General features: G+C 47.5%; 3 protein-coding genes across 3 annotated transcripts; all 3 read right to left on the bottom strand.

Moving 5' to 3' along the window:
* Nucleotides 1-711: 711 nt before the first annotated feature.
* LOC134949767 (anoctamin-5-like) lies at nucleotides 712-6,953 on the bottom strand. Its single transcript, XM_063938506.1, has 3 exons — nucleotides 6,936-6,953; nucleotides 3,104-3,182; nucleotides 712-2,945 (listed from the first exon to the last, which is right to left on the bottom strand). The coding sequence occupies exons 1-3, from the start codon at nucleotides 6,951-6,953 to the stop codon at nucleotides 733-735; spliced, it is 2,310 nt and encodes a 769-aa protein (XP_063794576.1). The 3' UTR covers nucleotides 712-732.
* Nucleotides 6,954-10,234: 3,281 nt separating this feature from the next.
* On the bottom strand, nucleotides 10,235-14,141 carry LOC134949766 (anoctamin-5-like). The gene is made up of 3 exons (XM_063938505.1): nucleotides 14,013-14,141; nucleotides 12,606-12,684; nucleotides 10,235-12,447 (listed from the first exon to the last, which is right to left on the bottom strand). Exons 1-3 carry the CDS (start codon nucleotides 14,139-14,141, stop codon nucleotides 10,235-10,237), a joined length of 2,421 nt encoding a protein of 806 aa, XP_063794575.1.
* Nucleotides 14,142-17,490: 3,349 nt separating this feature from the next.
* Nucleotides 17,491-19,961, bottom strand: LOC134948661 (anoctamin-5-like). The gene is given in 1 exon segment (XM_063936779.1): nucleotides 17,491-19,961. A coding segment is annotated over 1 exon segment (2,007 nt). The 5' UTR covers nucleotides 19,635-19,961; the 3' UTR covers nucleotides 17,491-17,627.
* Between the last annotated feature and the right edge of the window lie 835 nt (nucleotides 19,962-20,796).

The raw sequence follows: 20,796 nt of genomic DNA, 5'->3' as shown, positions 1-20,796 counted from the left end.
GCGCACTGTGTAGGTTACTGCTGGCAGGGTGTGCAACCAATGGAGGTACACATTACAGGAATTGCACACAGTGGGGGGAAAGTACCCTGTAAGAAGAAAGAAGAGAAAGACACATTTGCAGGAAAACATTAATTTGTGAAAATGATAAATGTCCTGGTCTCAAGAGAGCAGTGCGGGTGGGTGTGAGAGTGTGGGGAGCAGTGCAGGTGGGTGTGAGAGTGTGGGGAGCACACTAATGTCCAATGGAACTGACCCAGCAAAATCTGGTCCTGATGCGCACGCCCCTCAGTTCCCTGCTCAGCTTGAGGGGTAGTCTTGGGGGCAGTCATGATGTTCTTGGACAGAGAAGTAGTAGGCATTGGTCCTGGTGTTCTCAAGGCAGAGGTGAGGAGAGGCCACATGATGGTCCTGAGTTGCAGTGTTTGGGGAAATTGTTTTATTCGAGATTTTAGCGTAGTCCAAATCCAGTTCAAACTCCGGTTCTAACTCCATTCTTAAAACACATTCTTAACAAATGCATTCTTCACAATTGCAAGCAGGCCAAGTCCTGACTGCAGGCCTTGATAATATTGCTCTTAAATGCTCCAACTATATCAGCTCGCAAAGGGGGAGGTATGCAATCAGAAGTTCAGCTAATTAACAGAGGTTATTTTGCATTGAAGAAGGGTCACAGACATTTGCAGACAAACTTCCTTGGGGTGTGAAAACTGTAGCCAGAGAGAGATGAGAGACTCAGCTATACAAGCATGAAGATGGTGTTTTTACCTCCATAATTATTATAAATGCCATTTTTGCAGCCAGTATATGCCAGAACTGCATGGTGTGTAAGTATCTCTTCTCGTGGTCGGGAGGATAACGATAGTCTCTGTACCTGCAAAATGTAACATTCATTATATTCTCCAGCGGCATGCTGATGTTATTGAAATCATTGATGTCAAACACGGACAGACTGCTGCTGATATAACCCGAATCGCCGCTTTCCGAGTAGGCGTAATAGTACACCAGGCGGGGGATCATGTCGGAAGTAAAGGCGACAATAAAAGCATTCGTCACCACGGACAGAATGGCCACTGCGTTCAGGATCTCCTGCCACACCCCGTTGCTGTGGGCTTTGGCCGCAAACGGGCGCCTGAACTGCGTGGTCAGTTTCCAGGAGTCAACGCGGATTTCCAGGATGTTGTTGAGCAGAGCGAGAAGCGGCGCCAGTGGGAAAGACGCCACGAACAACATGATGAACCCAAACTGAATTACCATTTCAAGGTATTCATAGAAGAGGCCCAGAGGACCAAACACCTGCAGCTCGTAGTCCTGCTCCCAGCGGCTGTATAAATTCTCTGGGCTGTGAGTGGTTTTCCGTCTCCTCCACCAGTTCATCATCCACGGAACAAGGGCCTCTTGAATATTCCCCCAGATCAGCTTTCCAGCCATGACGATAGTGAGCTGAGTGGTGAGTTCTATCAGACAGCCGGCCGGATCGCACTCCTCATTGCGCCAGCAGCTGAACATATAGGTGTATTCTCCGGGGAAACCCACAAACTTGCCCTTGAAGAACGCCACGTAGAAACAAGACGAATAGTAATTGACGAACTGGAAGAGGAACATTTTCATGGTGAGGCGGTTCTCGTACTCCAGGTGCGTCCTCAGGATTTCCATGTCGGTAATCCAGATCGCCACGCGTTCATACAGGAAGTTCAGGATCATGATCATGATAAAGTTCAGACAGGAAGCTGTCACTGAGGTGGCCAGCTGCGGGGTCAGCAATCCGCTGATGGGTTCCAGCGTGTCGTTGTTCTCCATGACGCTGGCGAACGCAGCACAGACGGCCAGCAGATAAACTATAACCGCGATCATGCTGGCTATGGTCAGGGTGATCCAGAAGAGCACCATGGTTCCAGAGAAGCAGAACCGTGCTACCTTGCTAGTTACGGGCAGGTAAGGCTCCAGCTCCTGAGTGACTGGATTTTTTTTCTTCTGAGTACATTTGGCTTCATATTCCGGTCTTAGCTGAAGTTGTTGCTGTTCTTCTTCAAAATCCACCAAGTCCCATTCGTACTCCAGCCTGGCCTGTCTCCGCTTCCAAAACTCCAGGAACAAAGTTACCCATATTCCCATGAATATTGCAAAGAAAAGCGTTGCCACATTATCAAACAAATGAGAATACTGCGAGGGTTCACAGGTGGAGTTTAGCCTCCAGAACTCACATCTCTGATCGCATAAAGGACACATGATAATCTGACCACCAATGTCCTTATCACAGATTTCTTTACTACTGTTGCTGTCATCCATGGTTACCAAGCCATAAAGGAAGCATAAAAATCCCACAACCGCAGCATAAAATAACATTTCCGTGTAGAAACCCAGCCAGGCAAAATAGATTCCGATCTTCTCTCCGTAATATTTTCTAATGAGGTTCAGAGGCTGCTCTTTGTAAAACTTGCCAAACCTAGCCCAATGACTGTACAGGGTGTAGCGCTCATTGTCGCACTTCTCCTCCGGAGACTTCTTCCAGTACTGACAATCATGGAGTGGAAAGGTGGCGTTGTAAGTCCCGTTGCTCAGTAGCCTCTTCAGTCCAAACTTTCTCTTATCTTCTGATGTTCCATACGGGCAGCGGGAGAGGATGTAATACACTATCCTGTTCCTGGTGGCCGGGGAGAAGAACGTGTTCTCATCATGGAGGAGGAACAGCTCCTGTCGCTGCTTGCTGAATGGGGCGGTGAAATAGTCCGGCTCCGGGTTCATGAGTTTGTCCGGCAGTCTGAAGAGCTTCAACACGTAATTCAAAAGGTTGCCAGCTTTGTTGTCCAGGTCATTCTCCTTAGTGGGCACCTTAATGTTCAGCACCTCCGCGTAGGTGGAGAGGACCTCCCAGGGTGCGTGGATTTTAACAAAATTGATTTTTCCATTTTCAGATTCCTTCTTTTCTTCAGTCTCTAGCTCCAGCCCTAGGCAATACTAGGCAAATGATGCCCCAAACTCACCCAGTTGCTGCCAGCAGATGTAACTTACCCCCCTCACACACACAGATGCCGTCCCTGTCCCCACTGATCCCTATTACTAACACATAGCACATATATGTCTGACTTTCATCACTGTTAGTTACCTGTGTCTATAGGAACATAAGGGTCTTCTGTCCCCTGGACACCGGCATAGTCAGCGGACCCAGCCTGGAGGGACGACAGCTAGGGGAAAAGAGACATTGTCACCGTGTGCCCACTCCTTCCACGACGGGGAAAGTTGGCACACCGGGGTGGCTGCGACGTTCACCGGTTAGGTGAATGTCATCACTGGCCCGCGGGCCTCAGCCACCCAAACGTCACCTACTCGGCACTTGCGCACCTAGGTGAAAGCGAGCCCGCTAGGCCTAGCCGGGTTTCGCCAACCGACGCTCAATGCGAACCAAGACACACACACACAGAGTATACTCACACTCGAACTCTTGTCAGCTTGCCTGCCGTGAGTCGCTGTTCCTGGAAAGAGAATGACAGCAGCCTCCCTACAAACTAATAAACGGCAAACAACGGAACTGAGCCAATTTACTTTAAATTCTAAACAGTACAACCTGGTTAGCTACTTTATCTAACTCCAGCAAACAGTACAAGCAAATACAGGGTGACAGAATGACAATAGCACGAAATGTGAAAAACCTCTCTAGTCCGGTCTGGTGAAGATTCAGCTGCTTCGCGCCTGGAGGATAAGTGCTGGTGCAACCCAATCCCCTCTCTGGGGGGGCGCCGCACACTCTAGAGTCACGGAAATGACCGTGGGAGGCCGGACAGTCTCTCCACAGTTCCTCCAGACCCCAAAGTGGTGAAGATGTGCCAACCCCGGACTAGAGCTCCCTACAGTAGAGATCACAACCCAATCCTATCCTTACCGTGGCCAAATGTCAATATTACCCCTCGGGCCTAATGCCCGCCTCCCTAGGGCCGCAGGCCTAGCGCCTGCCCTTCAGGTGAGAGGTAGCCTTGGCCTAATGCCAAGGCTACTTGTACCAGTTGTGGCCTCCTTACTCCTAACTGTGCCACAGGCCTAGTGCCTGACTGCAGCCTCAGGCCTAGTGCCTGCCTGTCAAGTGGGGTGTAGACTTGGCCTAATACCAAGTCTACTTATGCTGGTTGTGGACGCCTTCCTCCTAACTGCCACAGGCCTAGCACCTGACTGTAGCCTCAGGCCTAGTGCCTGCCTGCCAAATGGAGGTGGGGTGTAGACTTGGCCTAATACCAAGTCTACTTATGTTGGTTGTGAACTCCCTCCTTACTGCGTCACAGGCCTAGTGCCTGCCTACTGGGGGGGAATTAGTAATCCCGGCCTAATGCCAGGATTACTTAATTGTGCGGGGCCCCTCTTTTCCTACCTGCTGCTCGGATCTATTGCCCGTCTGTGGCCACAGGCCTACTGCCTGACACCCTGGTGGTCTACGGGGAGTCCACGCTTGGCACGAGGCTGCTTACCCTGGCCGTAGGGAGAGGCTGCAGTGGGGAGCTTCGTCAGCTCTTTTGCTACCCACACACTGCAGCACTCTCCGCCGGACCTCCGCGCTGGATCCCGGGCTCCTCCTTCTCTTCTTTCCGCCGCCGCTTCTTCTCCTTCTCTGGCCACCACTTCCTCTTCTTCCCGCCGCCGCTTCTTCCGTCATTGCCAGGCCTTCTTCCGCCGTCTTCTTCTCTTCTGGAGCTCTTCACCACTCCGTCTACGGCGCCCAACTGACTGCTCCCGCTCCGCAGCGTCTGTTATATGACGCTGGGGGCGGGCGGAACTATGATGCGACGTGCCCTGATTGGCTTGTCGCGGCACGTTCTTATTGGCTGACCGGGCGCGAGCCGCGATTGGCTCACGCCCGGTGCCAAATTCAAATGGCCGCGACGCGATTGGAGGGGCTTGAATCCCAGCGGATGCAAGCCCCTCCGTGACGGAAGCGCGCCGCGATGCCACTTCCCGCCACGTACCGCCGCTGCCTGCCCGGGGAAAACGGAGGTAAGAGACCTCCCTCGTTCCCCCAGCCTGGTGCCCGCTCACACCTACACCTGCTATAGGCACAGGTGAGTAGGCCTGTGTAAGTCACACATGTCACCCCAGTACTATTCTCACACAGTATATTTAGTATAAACACAATTATATATAATTTGCCGGCCGGCTACATAAAAAGCTTAGTTCAATTTGATATAAAAGATAAACAATCCTAAATGCTTATATTCTCATTGTGCTGAATTTTTATCCCAATACTTCAATCACCTAAGTCACTCTGCCCAAATCCAGATATGTATAAGAACGTTTAGCAGCTTATTGCACCAGTTGTATTTGTTAGCAATTAAAGCCAAGCAGGTGGTTAATAATAATCTAAACCACAGCCTTCCTCACAGTTGAACAGTTCCATTTAGGCAGTTCATGAATTGATTTTGTTACAGCTGTAACTGATTAAAAGTACTATGTATCAATTTAAAATTTGTATACCATACAGAATATCTCTGTTGTCCACCTTAAGAGCATGCATACGGCGTCCCTCCTGGTTAGTGTTTCTCGCCACTGTCCGTTTTCTCTGGAGGGGAATCACTTTATGTATCACTCGCCGTTCTTACCCTCCCGGCGCCTAGCCGTACGGCTGGTATTTTTCCTCGTCAGCCTTAGTGGAGGTTCGCGGACTTATGTCGGGCAGTGAAGGCACACACTTCCCCTCACCTTCGGGGTGTTTGTAATCGCCGGCCAACTGATGTGCAGAGTGCTGCGGTCTCCGTGAGAGTGTATGACAGACGCGTTTCCCCGCCTACTCGAGAGCATCGGCGGCTTCCTCAGTGTCAATATCCCTACTCTCTGCTACCTCCTTTAAATAGCCATGTAAATGATATACACATGTGCAGTAATCACATTTCACAGTTCTTCTTTCTTATTAACCATATGCTACCCTATTAATATGTATTCACTAATCATGAATTATGCATACCTGCAGCAAAACAATTAATTACTTTCTTTAGAGTCACAATATTAGAGCCACAATATTAGAATTACATTTATATAGAAGAGCCATTGTATATAAGAACCACTCCATATAAATAAATAATTAATTAAAGAAAATAATAATAGTATATAGTAAAAATAATAATAATAATAATTAAAGAATAAATAAAACTAGAGACACGCATACATGTAATCAGGATCGCTATCTCCAAACATAAATAAATAAAAACAACAATATCGATCACAATTACTATTTATCAAAATCAGGCTTAGATTTTAATTTTCACCATAATTACATAGCGACACCTGATATGTATCCCATAATTGCGATCAGATCTTATATATATATGTGTATTCATCTCACATTAAACACACATATATACATATTTACTTAATTAATCATGCCATTACCGCCCTGATATCACTAATAGCAGACCAATATACTCATATAATCAAACATATATATATATATAAAGAGATTTCTCATATTTCTCATATTTTTCTCATTCCAGATATCATCATATTTGCTAGTATTCTCCAAAAAGTACATTTAGAACACAAAAATACACAAAACTTTCCCTTTTAACCTATAATTATGATGGATATAATGAATTGGCATACCCACTCATATCCCTCTAATTTGCGACACAATTATGCAAATACATGTATAATAAAGAAATCAACCAAATATAGCTATAATATAATATCTATTACATGTATTGTCATACCATGTATGCCACGTACTGAGTATTCAGATTCCATATCATGATCTTATGAGCTGTTTATATGTCGACGGACTACCAGACTGACATGTATAATCCTAAGAGGAGACTATATGTATATATACCTTTCTATACCCCATTTAATTCAACAGTATCATTAAGACCCAATGGGACCATGGTGTCCATTCTAAATATCCAATAAGCCTCTCGCCTACGAAGCCTATTGAATCGGTCCCCTCCTCTGTTTGTAATTTTTACTTGTTCAATACCTATCATGGTCGTGTTTTCCCATTTCCCATTTTGGCATTGTATAACATGGTCTGATAGGGGGTGTTTTGCCCCTTTCATTATATTCCTCCTATGTTCCATATACCTTATATGTAAATTAATAAAATCTACATGGGATTTGAAAAGCGCACTCTCATATTGCATTTTTTTTTTTGGTCTATATTGGGGTAAATGACCTATTACCCCTGAGAGAGCTGCTATCAAAACCGACAATTGCAGCGCCAGGAATATTGTGTTTGATATTTAGTATAACACTCAGTATGTAACTAGCGCTATATAGGGTGTGATATAGACAGTATAGTTGTATGTATGTCATGCTTGTAGAGGTCTGTATGTTGTGTATTATGTACTGTGCGCCCTTATAAATGCTAAGGTATACTTGTGTCTATGGCTCTATTTGGCCAAATAATATCGTTTATTTGTACTTAGTAACAACTCTTACAATAAGGAAGATGGCGCTTACCTTCAGTTGCCACAATAGGTGCTCCCTGACCAGCCGTAATAATGAGAAATATCCACAAAAATGTCTGTAAGCACGAGAACATCTCTGCATGTCTTTCTCCACCAAAAACTACCTATCAAAATGCTAACACTCTAACAGTCTGTGACATCACCCTGGCCTCAGCTGCATTGTGATGCGGCTGTGATGTCATAATGACAGGAAGGGGCTGGGGCCTTATTAGGCATTTCACAGTGCAGTGTATAGAGGCACATTATATAACACGGTAGCATAATGTATTACAGTACAGCACAGGAACACAGGGCAGCCTATGATATCACAGTATAGCACAGCAATGCAGGACTGGTTGTGTTCTACTTTCCACTATATATCCTGCTAAGTGCAAACAAGAGTTCTGATAAAAGGGACAGGTCTGCAAGTTATTGTCACTCTATTGGCTTTGCTAATATAGCATATTACTGTCTATTAGTGTGTCAGTAAAATCATATTCTCATACGCTGACAGCAGAGGGCCTGTATTAACCCTTTCTATTATACTGGTAATAACTAATACTCCTGTTGTCTACTGTAGGTAAATAAACTGTAACATTGAATGTTATTCAGGTTTATTAGCAAACCAAAAAAGCCCACTAATGGGTAAAATCATGTTGCACTGTGGGTAGGGCAGATGTAACATGTCCGGAGAGAGTTAGAATTGGGTGGGTAATATTGTTTCTGTGCAGGGTAAATACTGGCTGCTTTATTTTTACACTGCAATGTAGATTTCCGTTTGAACACACCCCACCCAAATCCAACTCTCTCTGCACATGTTACACCTGCCCCACCTGCAGTGCACATGGTTTTGCCCATTAGTGGGCTTTTTCAGTTTGATAACAACTTTGAATAGGGCCCTTTATCTGTAAATGATATCACTGAGTTACCAGATGTAAATGCAGAAGGCCAGCATTACCACCAATGAGAAGAAGCAGAAACATGTAGCGGCAATCAGCAATCCTGCAAGAAAGAAACAGGTTCTGTGAATAAGCGTCATGTCATTTACAGCCGTGTTACACGTGGATCAATTCCTTATATAAAACAATTCTGAAAACAGCTTTGTTGTCACTAGTAAGTGCAGAATATGCTGAAGCTCAGCGTATATCATTTCCTAGAAATCCTGCGTTTGCCCCTGATGGTGTGTAACCGTCACATGTATTTTGGGGAGTAACCTGCGCCCTAACCTGGGAATGCCTCACTGAGTACTCTGCACCTGCTGATATATTATATTCTGCAGCACAAAGCTGATTTATGGGCATAAGCGCAATAGAATCAGAATCAGCTTTATTGGCCAGGTGTACTCACGTACACTAGGAATTCTTTGTGGTACAATGCATCGCCAAGCAGCAACATGAAGGGGGAGTACATAGCATAAGAAGGGGGAAGAACATAGCATACATTACACACATCACACGTATGAGTTGATACTGCACATTGCAACTGTACAATAGACTCAACATATTAGACATATTATACATGTAAGACTAAACACAAAGGCTGCTTGGCAGAGCAGCACCGAGGCAGCCATCCGCGGCGCCAACTAGAACTCAAACAATGCACATAATACAGAAGATTTAAGTATTACATCAAAAGATAAACCACACAGACAATAAAGACAGAAAGCATAATGCAGGGTTGGTGTAAGCATTTTTGGTAATAACCTCCAGGGGTTGTGTATTCCACCCTCACAAGGTACCAGGTGTGGCAGCCATCTTAGGCGCACTGCGTAGGATTACCCAGGGTGGAATAGTCCACCCCTAGAAGAGAACACAAAACGGGGAGATTGCAGAGTCCTTAGGTTCAGAGTAGGGTTCCAATAAAACCATCAGGTCCATGTATTTTTCATCCCATCCACAAGTTTACCAGATAAGCCAGCCATGTTGGGCGCACTACGAAGGTTACACAGTGGGAGATGAGCCATACAAGGGCCAAATGCATTTATGGGAAAACTGACACGTGTGTAGGAGTATGCTATACCCTGCATGGAAAGATCCAAATGAAGCACACCCTGCCCATGGAGGAACCATCCGAGGCAGCCATGTGAGGCGCACTGTGTAGGTTACTGCTGGCAGGGTGTGCAACCAATGGAGGTACACATTACAGGAATAGCACACAGTGGGGGGAAAGTACCCTGTAAGAAGAAAGAAGAGAAAGACACATTTGCAGGAAAACATTAATTTGTGAAAATGATAAATGTCCTGGTCTCAAGAGAGCAGTGCGGGTGGGTGTGAGAGTGTGGGGAGCAGTGCAGGTGGGTGTGAGAGTGTGGGGAGCACACTAATGTCCAATGGAACTGACCCAGCAAAATCTGGTCCTGATGCGCACGCCCCTCAGTTCCCTGCTCAGCTTGAGGGGTAGTCTTGGGGGCAGTCATGATGTTCTTGGACAGAGAAGTAGTAGGCATTGGTCCTGGTGTTCTCAAGGCAGAGGTGAGGAGAGGCCACATGATGGTCCTGAGTTGCAGTGTTTGGGGAAATTGTTTTATTCGAGATTTTAGCGTAGTCCAAATCCAGTTCAAACTCCGGTTCTAACTCCATTCTTAAAACACATTCTTAACAAATGCATTCTTCACAATTGCAAGCAGGCCAAGTCCTGACTGCAGGCCTTGATAATATTGCTCTTAAATGCTCCAACTATATTAGCTCGCAAAGGGGGAGGTATGCAATCAGAAGTTCAGCTAATTAACAGAGGTTATTTTGCATTGAAGAAGGGTCACAGACATTTGCAGACAAACTTCCTTGGGGTGTGAAAACTGTAGCCAGAGAGAGATGAGAGACTCAGCTATACAAGCATGAAGATGGTGTTTTTACCTCCATAATTATTATAAATGCCATTTTTGCAGCCAGTATATGCCAGAACTGCATGGTGTGTAAGTATCTCTTCTCGTGGTCGGGAGGATAACGATAGTCTCTGTACCTGCAAAATGTAACATTCATTATATTCTCCAGCGGCATGCTGATGTTATTGAAATCATTGATGTCAAACACGGACAGACTGCTGCTGATATAACCCGAATCGCCGCTTTCCGAGTAGGCATAATAGTACACCAGGCGGGGGATCATGTCGGAAGTAAAGGCGACAATAAAAGCATTCGTCACCACGGACAGAATGGCCACTGCGTTCAGGATCTCCTGCCACACCCCGATGCTGTGGGCTTTGGCCACAAACGGGCGCCTGAACTGCGTGGTCAGTTTCCAGGAGTCAACGCGGATTTCCAGGATGTTGTTGAGCAGAGCGAGAAGCGGCGCCAGTGGGAAAGACGCCACGAACAACGTGATGAACCCAAACTGAATTACCATTTCAAGGTGTTCATAGAAGAGGCCCAGAGGACCAAACACCTGCAGCTCGTAGTCCTGCTCCCAGCGGCTGTATAAATTCTCTGGGCTGTGAGTGGTTTTCCGTCTCCTCCACCAGTTCATCATCCACGGAACAAGGGCCTCTTGAATATTCCCCCAGATCTGCTTTCCAGCCATGACGATAGTGAGCTGAGTGGTGAGTTCTATCAGACAGCCGGCCGGATCGCACTCCTCATTGCGCCAGCGGCTGAACATATAGGTGTATTCTCCGGGGAAACCCACAAACTTGCCCTTGAAGAAAGCCACGTAGAAACAAGACGAATAGTAATTGACGAACTGGAAGAGGAACATTTTCATGGTGAGGCGGTTCTCGTACTCCAGGTGCGTCCTCAGGATTTCCATGTCGGTAATCCAGATCGCCACGCGTTCATACAGGAAGTTCAGGATCATGATCATGATAAAGTTCAGACAGGAAGCTGTCACTGAGGTGGCCAGCTGCGGGGTCAGCAATCCGCTGATGGGTTCCAGCGTGTCGTTGTTCTCCATGACGTTGACGAACGCAGCATAGACGGCCAGCCGATACACTATAACCGCGATCATGCTGGCTATGATCAGGGTGATCCAGAAGAGCACCATGGTTCCAGAGAAGCAGAACCGTGCTACCTTGCTAGTTACGGGCAGGTAAGGCTCCAGCTCCTGAGTGACTGGATTTTTTTCCTTCTGAGTACATTTGGCTTCATATTCCGGTCTTAGCTGAAGTTGTTGCTGTTCTTCTTCAAAATCCACCAAGTCCCATTCGTACTCCAGCCTGGCCTGTCTCCGCTTCCAAAACTCCAGGAACAAAGTTACCCATATTCCCATGAATATTGCAAAGAAAAGCGTTGCCACATTATCAAACAAATGAGAATACTGCGAGGGTTCACAGGTGGAGTTTAGCCTCCAGAACTCACATCTCTGATCGCATAAAGGACACATGATAATCTGACCACCAATGTCCTTATCACAGATTTCTTTACTACTGTTGCTGTCATCCATGGTTACCAAGCCATAAAGGAAGCATAAAAATCCCACAACTGCAGCATAAAATAACATTTCCGTGTAGAAACCCAGCCAGGCAAAATAGATTCCGATCTTCTCTCTGTAATATTTCCTAATGAGGTCCAGAGGCTGCTTTTTGTAAAACTTGCCAAACCTAGCCCAATGACTGTACAGGGTGTAGCGCTCATTGTCGCACTTCTCCTCCGGAGACTTCTTCCAGTACTGACAATCATGGAGTGGAAAGGTGGTGTTGTAAGTCCCGTTGCTCAGTAGCCTCTTCAGTCCAAACTTTCTCTTATCTTCTGATGTTCCGTACGGGCAGCGGGAGAGGATGTAATACACTATCCTGTTCCTGGTGGCCGGGGAGAAGAACGTGTTCTCATCATGGATGAGGAACAGCTCCTGTCGCTGCTTGCTGAATGGGGCGGTGAAATAGTCCGGCTCCGGGTTCATGAGTTTGTCCGGCAGTCTGAAGAGCTTCAACACGTAATTCAAAAGGTTGCCAGCTTTGTCGTCCAGGTCATTCTCCCTAATGGGCACCTTAATGTTCAGCACCTCCGCGTAGGTGGAGAGGACCTCCCAGGGTGCGTGGATTTTAACAAAATTGATTTTTCCATTTTCAGATTCCTTCTTGTCTTCAGTCTCTAGCTCCAGCCCTAGGCAATACTAGGCAAATGATGCCCCAAACTCACCCAGTTGCTGCCAGCAGATGTAACTTACCCCCCTCACACACACAGATGCCGTCCCTGTCCCCACTGATCCCTATTACTAACACATAGCACATATATGTCTGACTTTCATCACTGTTAGTTACCTGTGTCTATAGGAACATAAGGGTCTTCTGTCCCCTGGACACCGGCATAGTCAGCGGACCCAGCCTGGAGGGACGACAGCTAGGGGAAAAGAGACATTGTCACCGTGTGCCCACTCCTTCCACGACGGGGAAAGTTGGCACACCGGGGTGGCCGCGACGTTCACCGGTTAGGTGAATGTCATCACTGGCCCGCGGGCCTCAGCCACCCAAACGTCACCTACTCGGCACTTGCGCACCTAGGTGAAAGCGAGCCCGCTAGGCCTAGCCGGGTTTCGCCAACCGACGCTCAATGCGAACCAAGACACACACACACAGAGTATACTCACACTGGAACTCTTGTCAGCTTGCCTGCCGTGAGTCGCTGTTCCTGGAAAGAGAATGACAGCGGCCTCCCTACAAACTAATAAACGGCAAACAACGGAACTGAGCCAATTTACTTTAAATTCTAAACAGTACAACCTGGTTAGCTACTTTATCTAACTCCAGCAAACAGTACAAGCAAATACAGGGTGGCAGAATGACAATAGCACGAAATGTGAATTACCTCTCTAGTCCGGTCTGGTGAAGATTCAGCTGCTTCGCGCCTGGAGGATAAGTGCTGGTGCAACCCAATCCCCTCTCTGGGGGGGTTCCGCACACTCTAGAGTCACGGAAATGACCGTGGGAGGCCGGACAGTCTCTCCACAGTTCCTCAAGACCCCAAAGTGGTGACGATGTGCCAACCCCGGACTAGAGCTCCCTACAGTAGAGATCACAATCCAATCCTATCCTTACCGTGGCCAAATGTCAATATTACCCCTCGGGCCTAATGCCCGCCTCTCTAGGGCCGCAGGCATAGCGCCTGCCCTTCAGGTGAGAGGTAGCCTTGGCCTAATGCCAAGGCTACTTGTACCAGTTGTGGCCTCCTTACTCCTAACTGTGCCACAGGCCTAGTGCCTGACTGCAGCCTCAGGCCTAGTGCCTGCCTGTCAAGTGGGGTGTAGACTTGGCCTAATGCCAAGTCTACTTATGCTGGTTGTGGACGCCTTCCTCTTAACTGCCACAGGCCTAGCACCTGACTGTAGCCTCAGGCCTAGTGCCTGCCTGCCAAATGGAGGTGGCGTGTAGACTTGGCCTAATACCAAGTCTACTTATGTTGGTTGTGAACTCCCTCCTTACTGCGTCACAGGCCTAGTGCCTGCCTACTGGGGGGGAATTAGTAATCCCGGCCTAATGCCAGGATCACTTAATTGTGCGGGGCCCCTCTTTTCCTACCTGATGCTCGGATCTATTGTCCGTCTGTGGCCACAGGCCTACTGCCTGACACCCTGGTGGTCTACGGGGAGTCCACGCTTGGCACGAGGCTGCTTACCCTGTCCGTAGGGCGAGGCTGCAGTGGGGAGCTTCGTCAGCGCTTTTGCTACCCACACTCTGCAGCACTCTCCGCCGGCCCTCCGCGCTGGATCCCGGGCTCCACCTCCTCTTCTTTCCGCCGCCGCTTCTTCTCCTTCTCCGGCCACCACTTCCTCTTCTTCCCGCCGCCGCTTCTTCCGTCATTGCCAGGCCTTCTTCCGCCGTCTTCTTCTCTTCTGGAGCTCTTCACCACTCCGTCTCCGGCGCCCAACTGACTGCTCCCGCTCCGCAGCGTCTGTTATATGACGCTGGGAGGGGGCGGAGCTATGATGCGACGGGCCCTGATTGGCTTGTCGCGGCCCGTTCTTATTGGCTGACCAGGCGCGAGCCGCAATTGGCTCACGCCCGGTGCCAAATTCAAATGGCCGCGACGCGATTGGAGGGGCTTGTATCCCAGCGGATGCAAGCCCCTCCATGACGGAAGCGCGCCGCGATGCCACTTCCAGCCGCGTACCGCCGCTGCCTGCCCGGGGAAAACGGAAGTAAGAGACCTCCCTCGTTCCCCAGCCTGGTGCCCGCTCACACCTACACCTGCTATAGGCACAGGTGAGTAGGCCAGTGTAAGTCACACATGTCACCCCAGTACTATTCTCACACAGTATATTTAGTATAACACTCAGTATGTAACTAGCGCTATATAGGGTGTGATATAGACAGTATAGTTGTATGTATGTCATGCTTGTAGAGGTCTGTATGTTGTGTATTATGTACTGTGCGCCCTTATAAATGCTGAGGTATACTTGTGTCTATGGCTCTATTTGGCCAAATAATATCATTTATTTGTACTTAGTAACAACTCTTACAATAAGGAAGATGGCGCTTACCTTCAGTTGCCACAATAGGTGCTCCCTGACCAGCCGTAATAATGAGAAATATCCACAAAAATGTCTGTAAGCACGAGAACATCTCTGCATGTCTTTCTTCGCCAAAAACTACCTATCAAAATGCTAACACTCTAACAGTCTGTGACATCACCCTGGCCTCAGCTGCATTGTGATGCGGCTGTGATGTCATAATGACAGGAAGGGGCTGGGGCCTTATTAGGCATTTCACAGTGCAGTGTATAGAGGCACATTATATAACACGGTAGCATAATGTATTACAGTACAGCACAGGAACACAGGGCAGCCTATGATATCACAGTATAGCACAGCAATGCAGGACTGGTTGTGTTCTACTTTACACTATATATCCTGCTAAGTGCAAACAAGAGTTCTGATAAAAGGGACAGGTCTGCAAGTTATTGTCACTCTATTGGCTGTGCTAATATAGCATATTACTGTCTATTAGTGTGTCAGTAAAATCATATTCTCATACGCTGACAGCAGAGTGCCTGTATTAACCCTTTCTATTATACTGGTAATAACTAATACTCCTGTTGTCTACTGTAGGTAAATAAACTGTAACATTGAATGTTATTCAGGTTTATTAGCAAACCAAAAAAGCCCACTAATGGGTAAAATCATGTTGCACTGTGGGTAGGGCAGATGTAACATGTCCGGAGAGAGTTAGAATTGGGTGGGTTATATTGTTTCTGTGCAGGGTAAATACTGGCTGCTTTATTTTTACACTGCAATGTAGATTTCCATTTGAACACACCCCACCCAAATCCAACTCTCTCTGCACATGTTACACCTACCCCACCTGCAGTGCACATGGTTTTGCCCATTAGTGGGCTTTTTCGGTTTGTTAACAACTTTGAATAGGGCCCTTTATCTGTAAATGATATCACTGATTTACCAGATGTAAATGCAGAAGGCCAGCATTACCGCCAATGAGAAGAAGCAGAAACATGTAGCGGCAATCAGGAATCCTGCAAGAAAGAAACAGGTTCGGTGAATAAGCGTCATGTCATTTACAGCCGTGTTACACATGGATCAATTCCTTATATGAAACAATTCTGAAAACAGCTTTGTTGTCACTAGTAAGTGCAGAATATGCTGAAGCTCAGCGTATATCATTTCCTAGAAATCCTGCGTTTGCCCCTGATGGTGTGTAACCGTCACATGTATTTTGGGGAGTAACCTGCGCCCTAACCTGGGAATGACTCACTGAGTACTCTGCACCTGCTGATATATTATATTCTTCAGCACAAAGCTGATTTATGGGCATAAGCGCAATAGAATCAGAATCAGCTTTATTGGCCAGGTGTACTCACGTACACTAGGAATTCTTTGTGGTACAATGCATCGCCAAGCAGCAACATGAAGGGGGAGTACATAGCATAAGAAGGGGGAAGAACATAGCATACATTACACACATCACACGTATGACTTGATACTGCACATTGCAACTGTACAATAGACTCAACATATTAGACATATTATACATGTAAGACTAAACACAAAGGCTGCTTGGCAGAGCAGCACCGAGGCAGCCATCCGCGGCGCCAACTAGAACTCAAACAATGCACATAATACAGAAGATTTAAGTATTACATCAAAAGATAAACCACACAGACAATAAAGACAGAAAGCATAATGCAGGGTTGGTGTAAGCATTTTTGGTAATAACCTCCAGGGGTTGTGTATTCCACCCACACAAGGTACCAGGTGCGTCAGCCATCTTAGGCGCACTGCGTAGGATTACCCAGGGTGGAATAGTCCACCCCTAGAAGAGAACACAAAACGGGGAGATTGCAGAGTCCTTAGGTTCAGAGTAGGGTTCCAATAAAACCATCAGGTCCATGTATTTTTTATCCCATCCACAAGTTTACCAGATAAGGCAGCCATGTTGGGCGCACTACGAAGGTTACACAGTGGGAGATGAGCCATACAAGGGCCAAATGCATTTATGGGAAAACTGACACGTGTGTAGGAGTATGCTATACCCTGCATGGAAAGATCCAAATGAAGCACACCCTGCCCATGGAGGAACCATCCGAGGCAGCCATGTGAGGCGCACTGTGTAGGTTACTGCTGGCAGGGTGTGCAACCAATGGAGGTACACATTACAGGAATAGCACACAGTGGGGGGAAAGTACCCTGTAAGAAGAAAGAAGAGAAAGACACATTTGCAGGAAAACATTAATTTGTGAAAATGATAAATGTCCTGGTCACAAGAGAGCAGTGCGGGTGGGTGTGAGAGTGTGGGGAGCAGTGCAGGTGGGTGTGAGAGTGTGGGTAGCACACTAATGTCCAATGGAACTGACCCAGCAAAATCTGGTCCTGATGCGCACGCCCCTCAGTTCCCTGCTCAGCTTGAGGGGTAGTCTTGGGGGCAGTCATGATGTTCTTGGACAGAGAAGTAGTAGGCATTGGTCCTGGTGTTCTCAAGGCAGAGGTGAGGAGAGGCCACATGATGGTCCTGAGTTGCAGTGTTTGGGGAAATTGTTTTATTCGAGATTTTAGCGTAGTCCAAATCCAGTTCAAACTCCGGTTCTAACTCCATTCTTAAAACACATTCTTAACAAATGCATTCTTCACAATTGCAAGTAGGCCAAGTCCTGACTGCAGGCCTTGATAATATTGCTCTTAAATGCTCCAACTATATCAGCTCGCAAAGGGGGAGGTATGCAATCAGAAGTTCAGCTAATTAACAGAGGTTATTTTGCATTGAAGAAGGGTCACAGACATTTGCAGACAAACTTCCTTGGGGTGTGAAAAGTGTAGCCAGAGAGAGATGAGAGACTCAGATATACAAGCATGAAGATGGTGTTTTTACCTCCATAATTATTATAAATGCCATTTTTGCAGCCAGTATATGCCAGAACTGCATGGTGTGTAAGTATCTCTTCTCGTGGTCGGGAGGATAACGATAGTCTCTGTACCTGCAAAATGTAACATTCATTATATTCTCCAGCGGCATGCTGATGTTATTGAAATCATTGATGTTAAACACGGACAGACTGCTGCTGATATAACCCGAATCACCGCTTTCCGAGTAGGCGTAATAGTACACCAGGCGGGGGATCATGTCGGAAGTAAAGGCGACAATAAAAGCATTCGTCACCACGGACAGAATGGCCACTGCGTTCAGGATCTCCTGCCACACCCCGATGCTGTGGGCTTTGGCCACAAACGGGCGCCTGAACTGTGTGGTCAGTTTCCAGGAGTCAACGCGGATTTCCAGGATGATGTTGAGCAGAGCGAGAAGCGGCGGCAGTGGGAAAGACGCCACGAACAACATGATGAACCCAAACTGAATTACCATTACAAGGTATTCATAGAAGAGGCCCAGAGGACCAAACACCTGCAGCTCGTAGTCCTGCTCCCAGCGGCTGTATAAATTCTCTGGGCTGTGAGTGGTTTTCCGTCTCCTCCACCAGTTCATCATCCACGGAACAAGGGCCTCTTGAATATTCCCCCAGATCTGCTTTCCAGCCATGACGATAGTGAGCTGAGTGGTGAGTTCTATCAGACAGCCGTCCGGATCGCACTCCTCATTGCGCCAGCGGCTGAACATATAGGTGTATTCTCCGGGGAAACCCACAAACTTGCCCTTGAAGAAAGCCACGTAGAAACAAGACGAATAGTAATTGACAAACTGGAAGAGGAACATTTTCATGGTGAGGCGGTTCTAGTACTCCAGGTGCGTCCTCGGGATTTCCATGTCGGTAATCCAGATCGCCACGCGTTCATACAGGAAGTTCAGGATCATGATCATGATAAAGTTCAGACAGGACGCGGTCACTGAGGTGGCCAGCTGCGGGGTCAGCAATCCGCTGATGGGTTCCAGCGTGTCGTTGTTCTCCATGACGCTGGTGAACGCAGCATAGACGGCCAGCCGATACACTATAACCGCGATCATGCTGGCTATGATCAGGGTGATCCAGAAGAGCACCATGGTTCCAGAGAAGCAGAACCGTGCTACCTTGGTAGTTACGGGCAGGTAAGGCTCCAGCTCCTGAGTGACTGGATTTTTTTCCTTCTGAGTACATTTGGCTTCATATTCCGGTCTTAGCTGAAGTTGTTGCTGTTCTTCAAAATCCACCAAGTCCCATTCGTACTCCAGCCTGGCCTGTCTCCGCTTCCAAAACTCCAAGAACAAAGTTACCCATATTCCCATGAATATTGCAAAGAAAAGCGTTGCCACATTATCAAACAAATGAGAATACTGCGAGGGTTCACAGGTGGAGTTTAGCCTCCAGAACTCACATCTCTGATCGCATAAAGGACACATGATAATCTGACCGCCAATGTCCTTATCACAGATTTCTTTACTACTGTTGCTGTCATCCATGGTTACCAAGCCATAAAGGAAGCATAAAAATCCCACAACCGCAGCATAAAATAACATTTCCGTGTAGAAACCCAGCCAGGCAAAATAGATTCCGATCTTCTCTCCGTAATATTTCCTAATGAGGTCCAGAGGCTGCTCTTTGTAAAACTTGCCAAACCTAGCCCAATGACTGTACAGGGTGTAGCGCTCATTGTCGCACTTCTCCTCCGGAGACTTCTTCCAGTACTGACAATCATGGAGTGGAAAGGTGGCGTTGTAAGTCCCGTTGCTCAGTAGCCTCTTCAGTCCAAACTTTCTCTTATCTTCTGATGTTCCGTACGGGCAGCGGGAGAGGATGTAATACACTATCCTGTTCCTGGTGGCCGGGGAGAAGAACGTGTTCTCATCATGGATGAGGAACAGCTCCTGTCGCTGCTTGCTGAATGGGGCGGTGAAATAGTCCGGCTCCGGGTTCATGACTTTGTCCGGCAGTCTGAAGAGCTTCAACACGTAATTCAAAGGGTTGCCAGCTTTGTCGTCCAGGTCATTCTCCTTAATGGGCACCTTAATGTTCAGCACCTCCGCGTAGGTGGAGAGGACCTCCCAGGGTGCGTGGATTTTAACAAAATAGATTTTTCCATTTTCAGATTCCTTCTTGTCTTCAGTCTCTAGCTCCAGCCCTAGGCAATACTAGGCAAATGATGCCCCAAACTCACCCAGTTGCTGCCAGCAGATGTAACTTACCCCCCTCACACACACAGATGCCGTCCCTGTCCCCACTGATCCCTATTACTAACACATAGCACATATATGTCTGACTTTCATCACTGTTAGTTACCTGTGTCTATAGGAACATAAGGGTCTTCTGTCCCCTGGACACCGGCATAGTCAGCGGACCCAGCCTGGAGGGACGACAGCTAGGGGAAAAGAGACATTGTCACCGTGTGCCCACTCCTTCCACGACGGGGAAAGTTGGCACACCGGGGTGGCCGCGACATTCACCGGTTAGGTGAATGTCATCACTGGCCCGCGGGCCTCAGCCACCCAAACGTCACCTACTCGGCACTTGCGCACCTAGGTGAAAGCGAGCCCGCTAGGCCTAGCCGGGTTTCGCCAACCGACGCTCAATGCGAACCAAGACACACACACACAGAGTATACTCACACTGGAACTCTTGTCAGCTTGCCTGCCGTGAGTCGCTGTTCCTGGAAAGAGAATGACAGCAGCCTCCCTACAAACTAATAAACGGCAAACAACGGAACTGAGCCAATTTACTTTAAATTCTAAACAGTACAACCTGGTTAGCTACTTTATCTAACTCCAGCAAACAGTACAAGCATATACAGGGTGGCAGAATGACAATAGCACGAAATGTGAATTACCTCTCTAGTCCGGTCTGGTGAAGATTCAGCTGCTTCGCGCCTGGAGGATAAGTGCTGGTGCAACCCAATCCTCTATGGGAGGGCGCCGCACACTCTAGAGTCACGGAAATGACCGTGGGAGGCCGGACAGTCTCTCCACAGTTCCTCCAGACCCCAAAGTGGTGACGATGTGCCAACCCCGGACTAGAGCTCCCTACAGTAGAGATCACAACTCAATCCTATCCTTACCGTGGCCAAATGTCAATATTACCCCTCAG

The sequence above is a fragment of the Pseudophryne corroboree genome, chromosome 8 (genome assembly GCF_028390025.1).
Source record: "Pseudophryne corroboree isolate aPseCor3 chromosome 8, aPseCor3.hap2, whole genome shotgun sequence".
NCBI lineage: Eukaryota > Metazoa > Chordata > Amphibia > Anura > Myobatrachidae > Pseudophryne > Pseudophryne corroboree.
The sequence above is the reverse complement of the archived record's forward strand: the minus strand, read 5'-3'. Positions and strand labels throughout refer to the sequence as shown.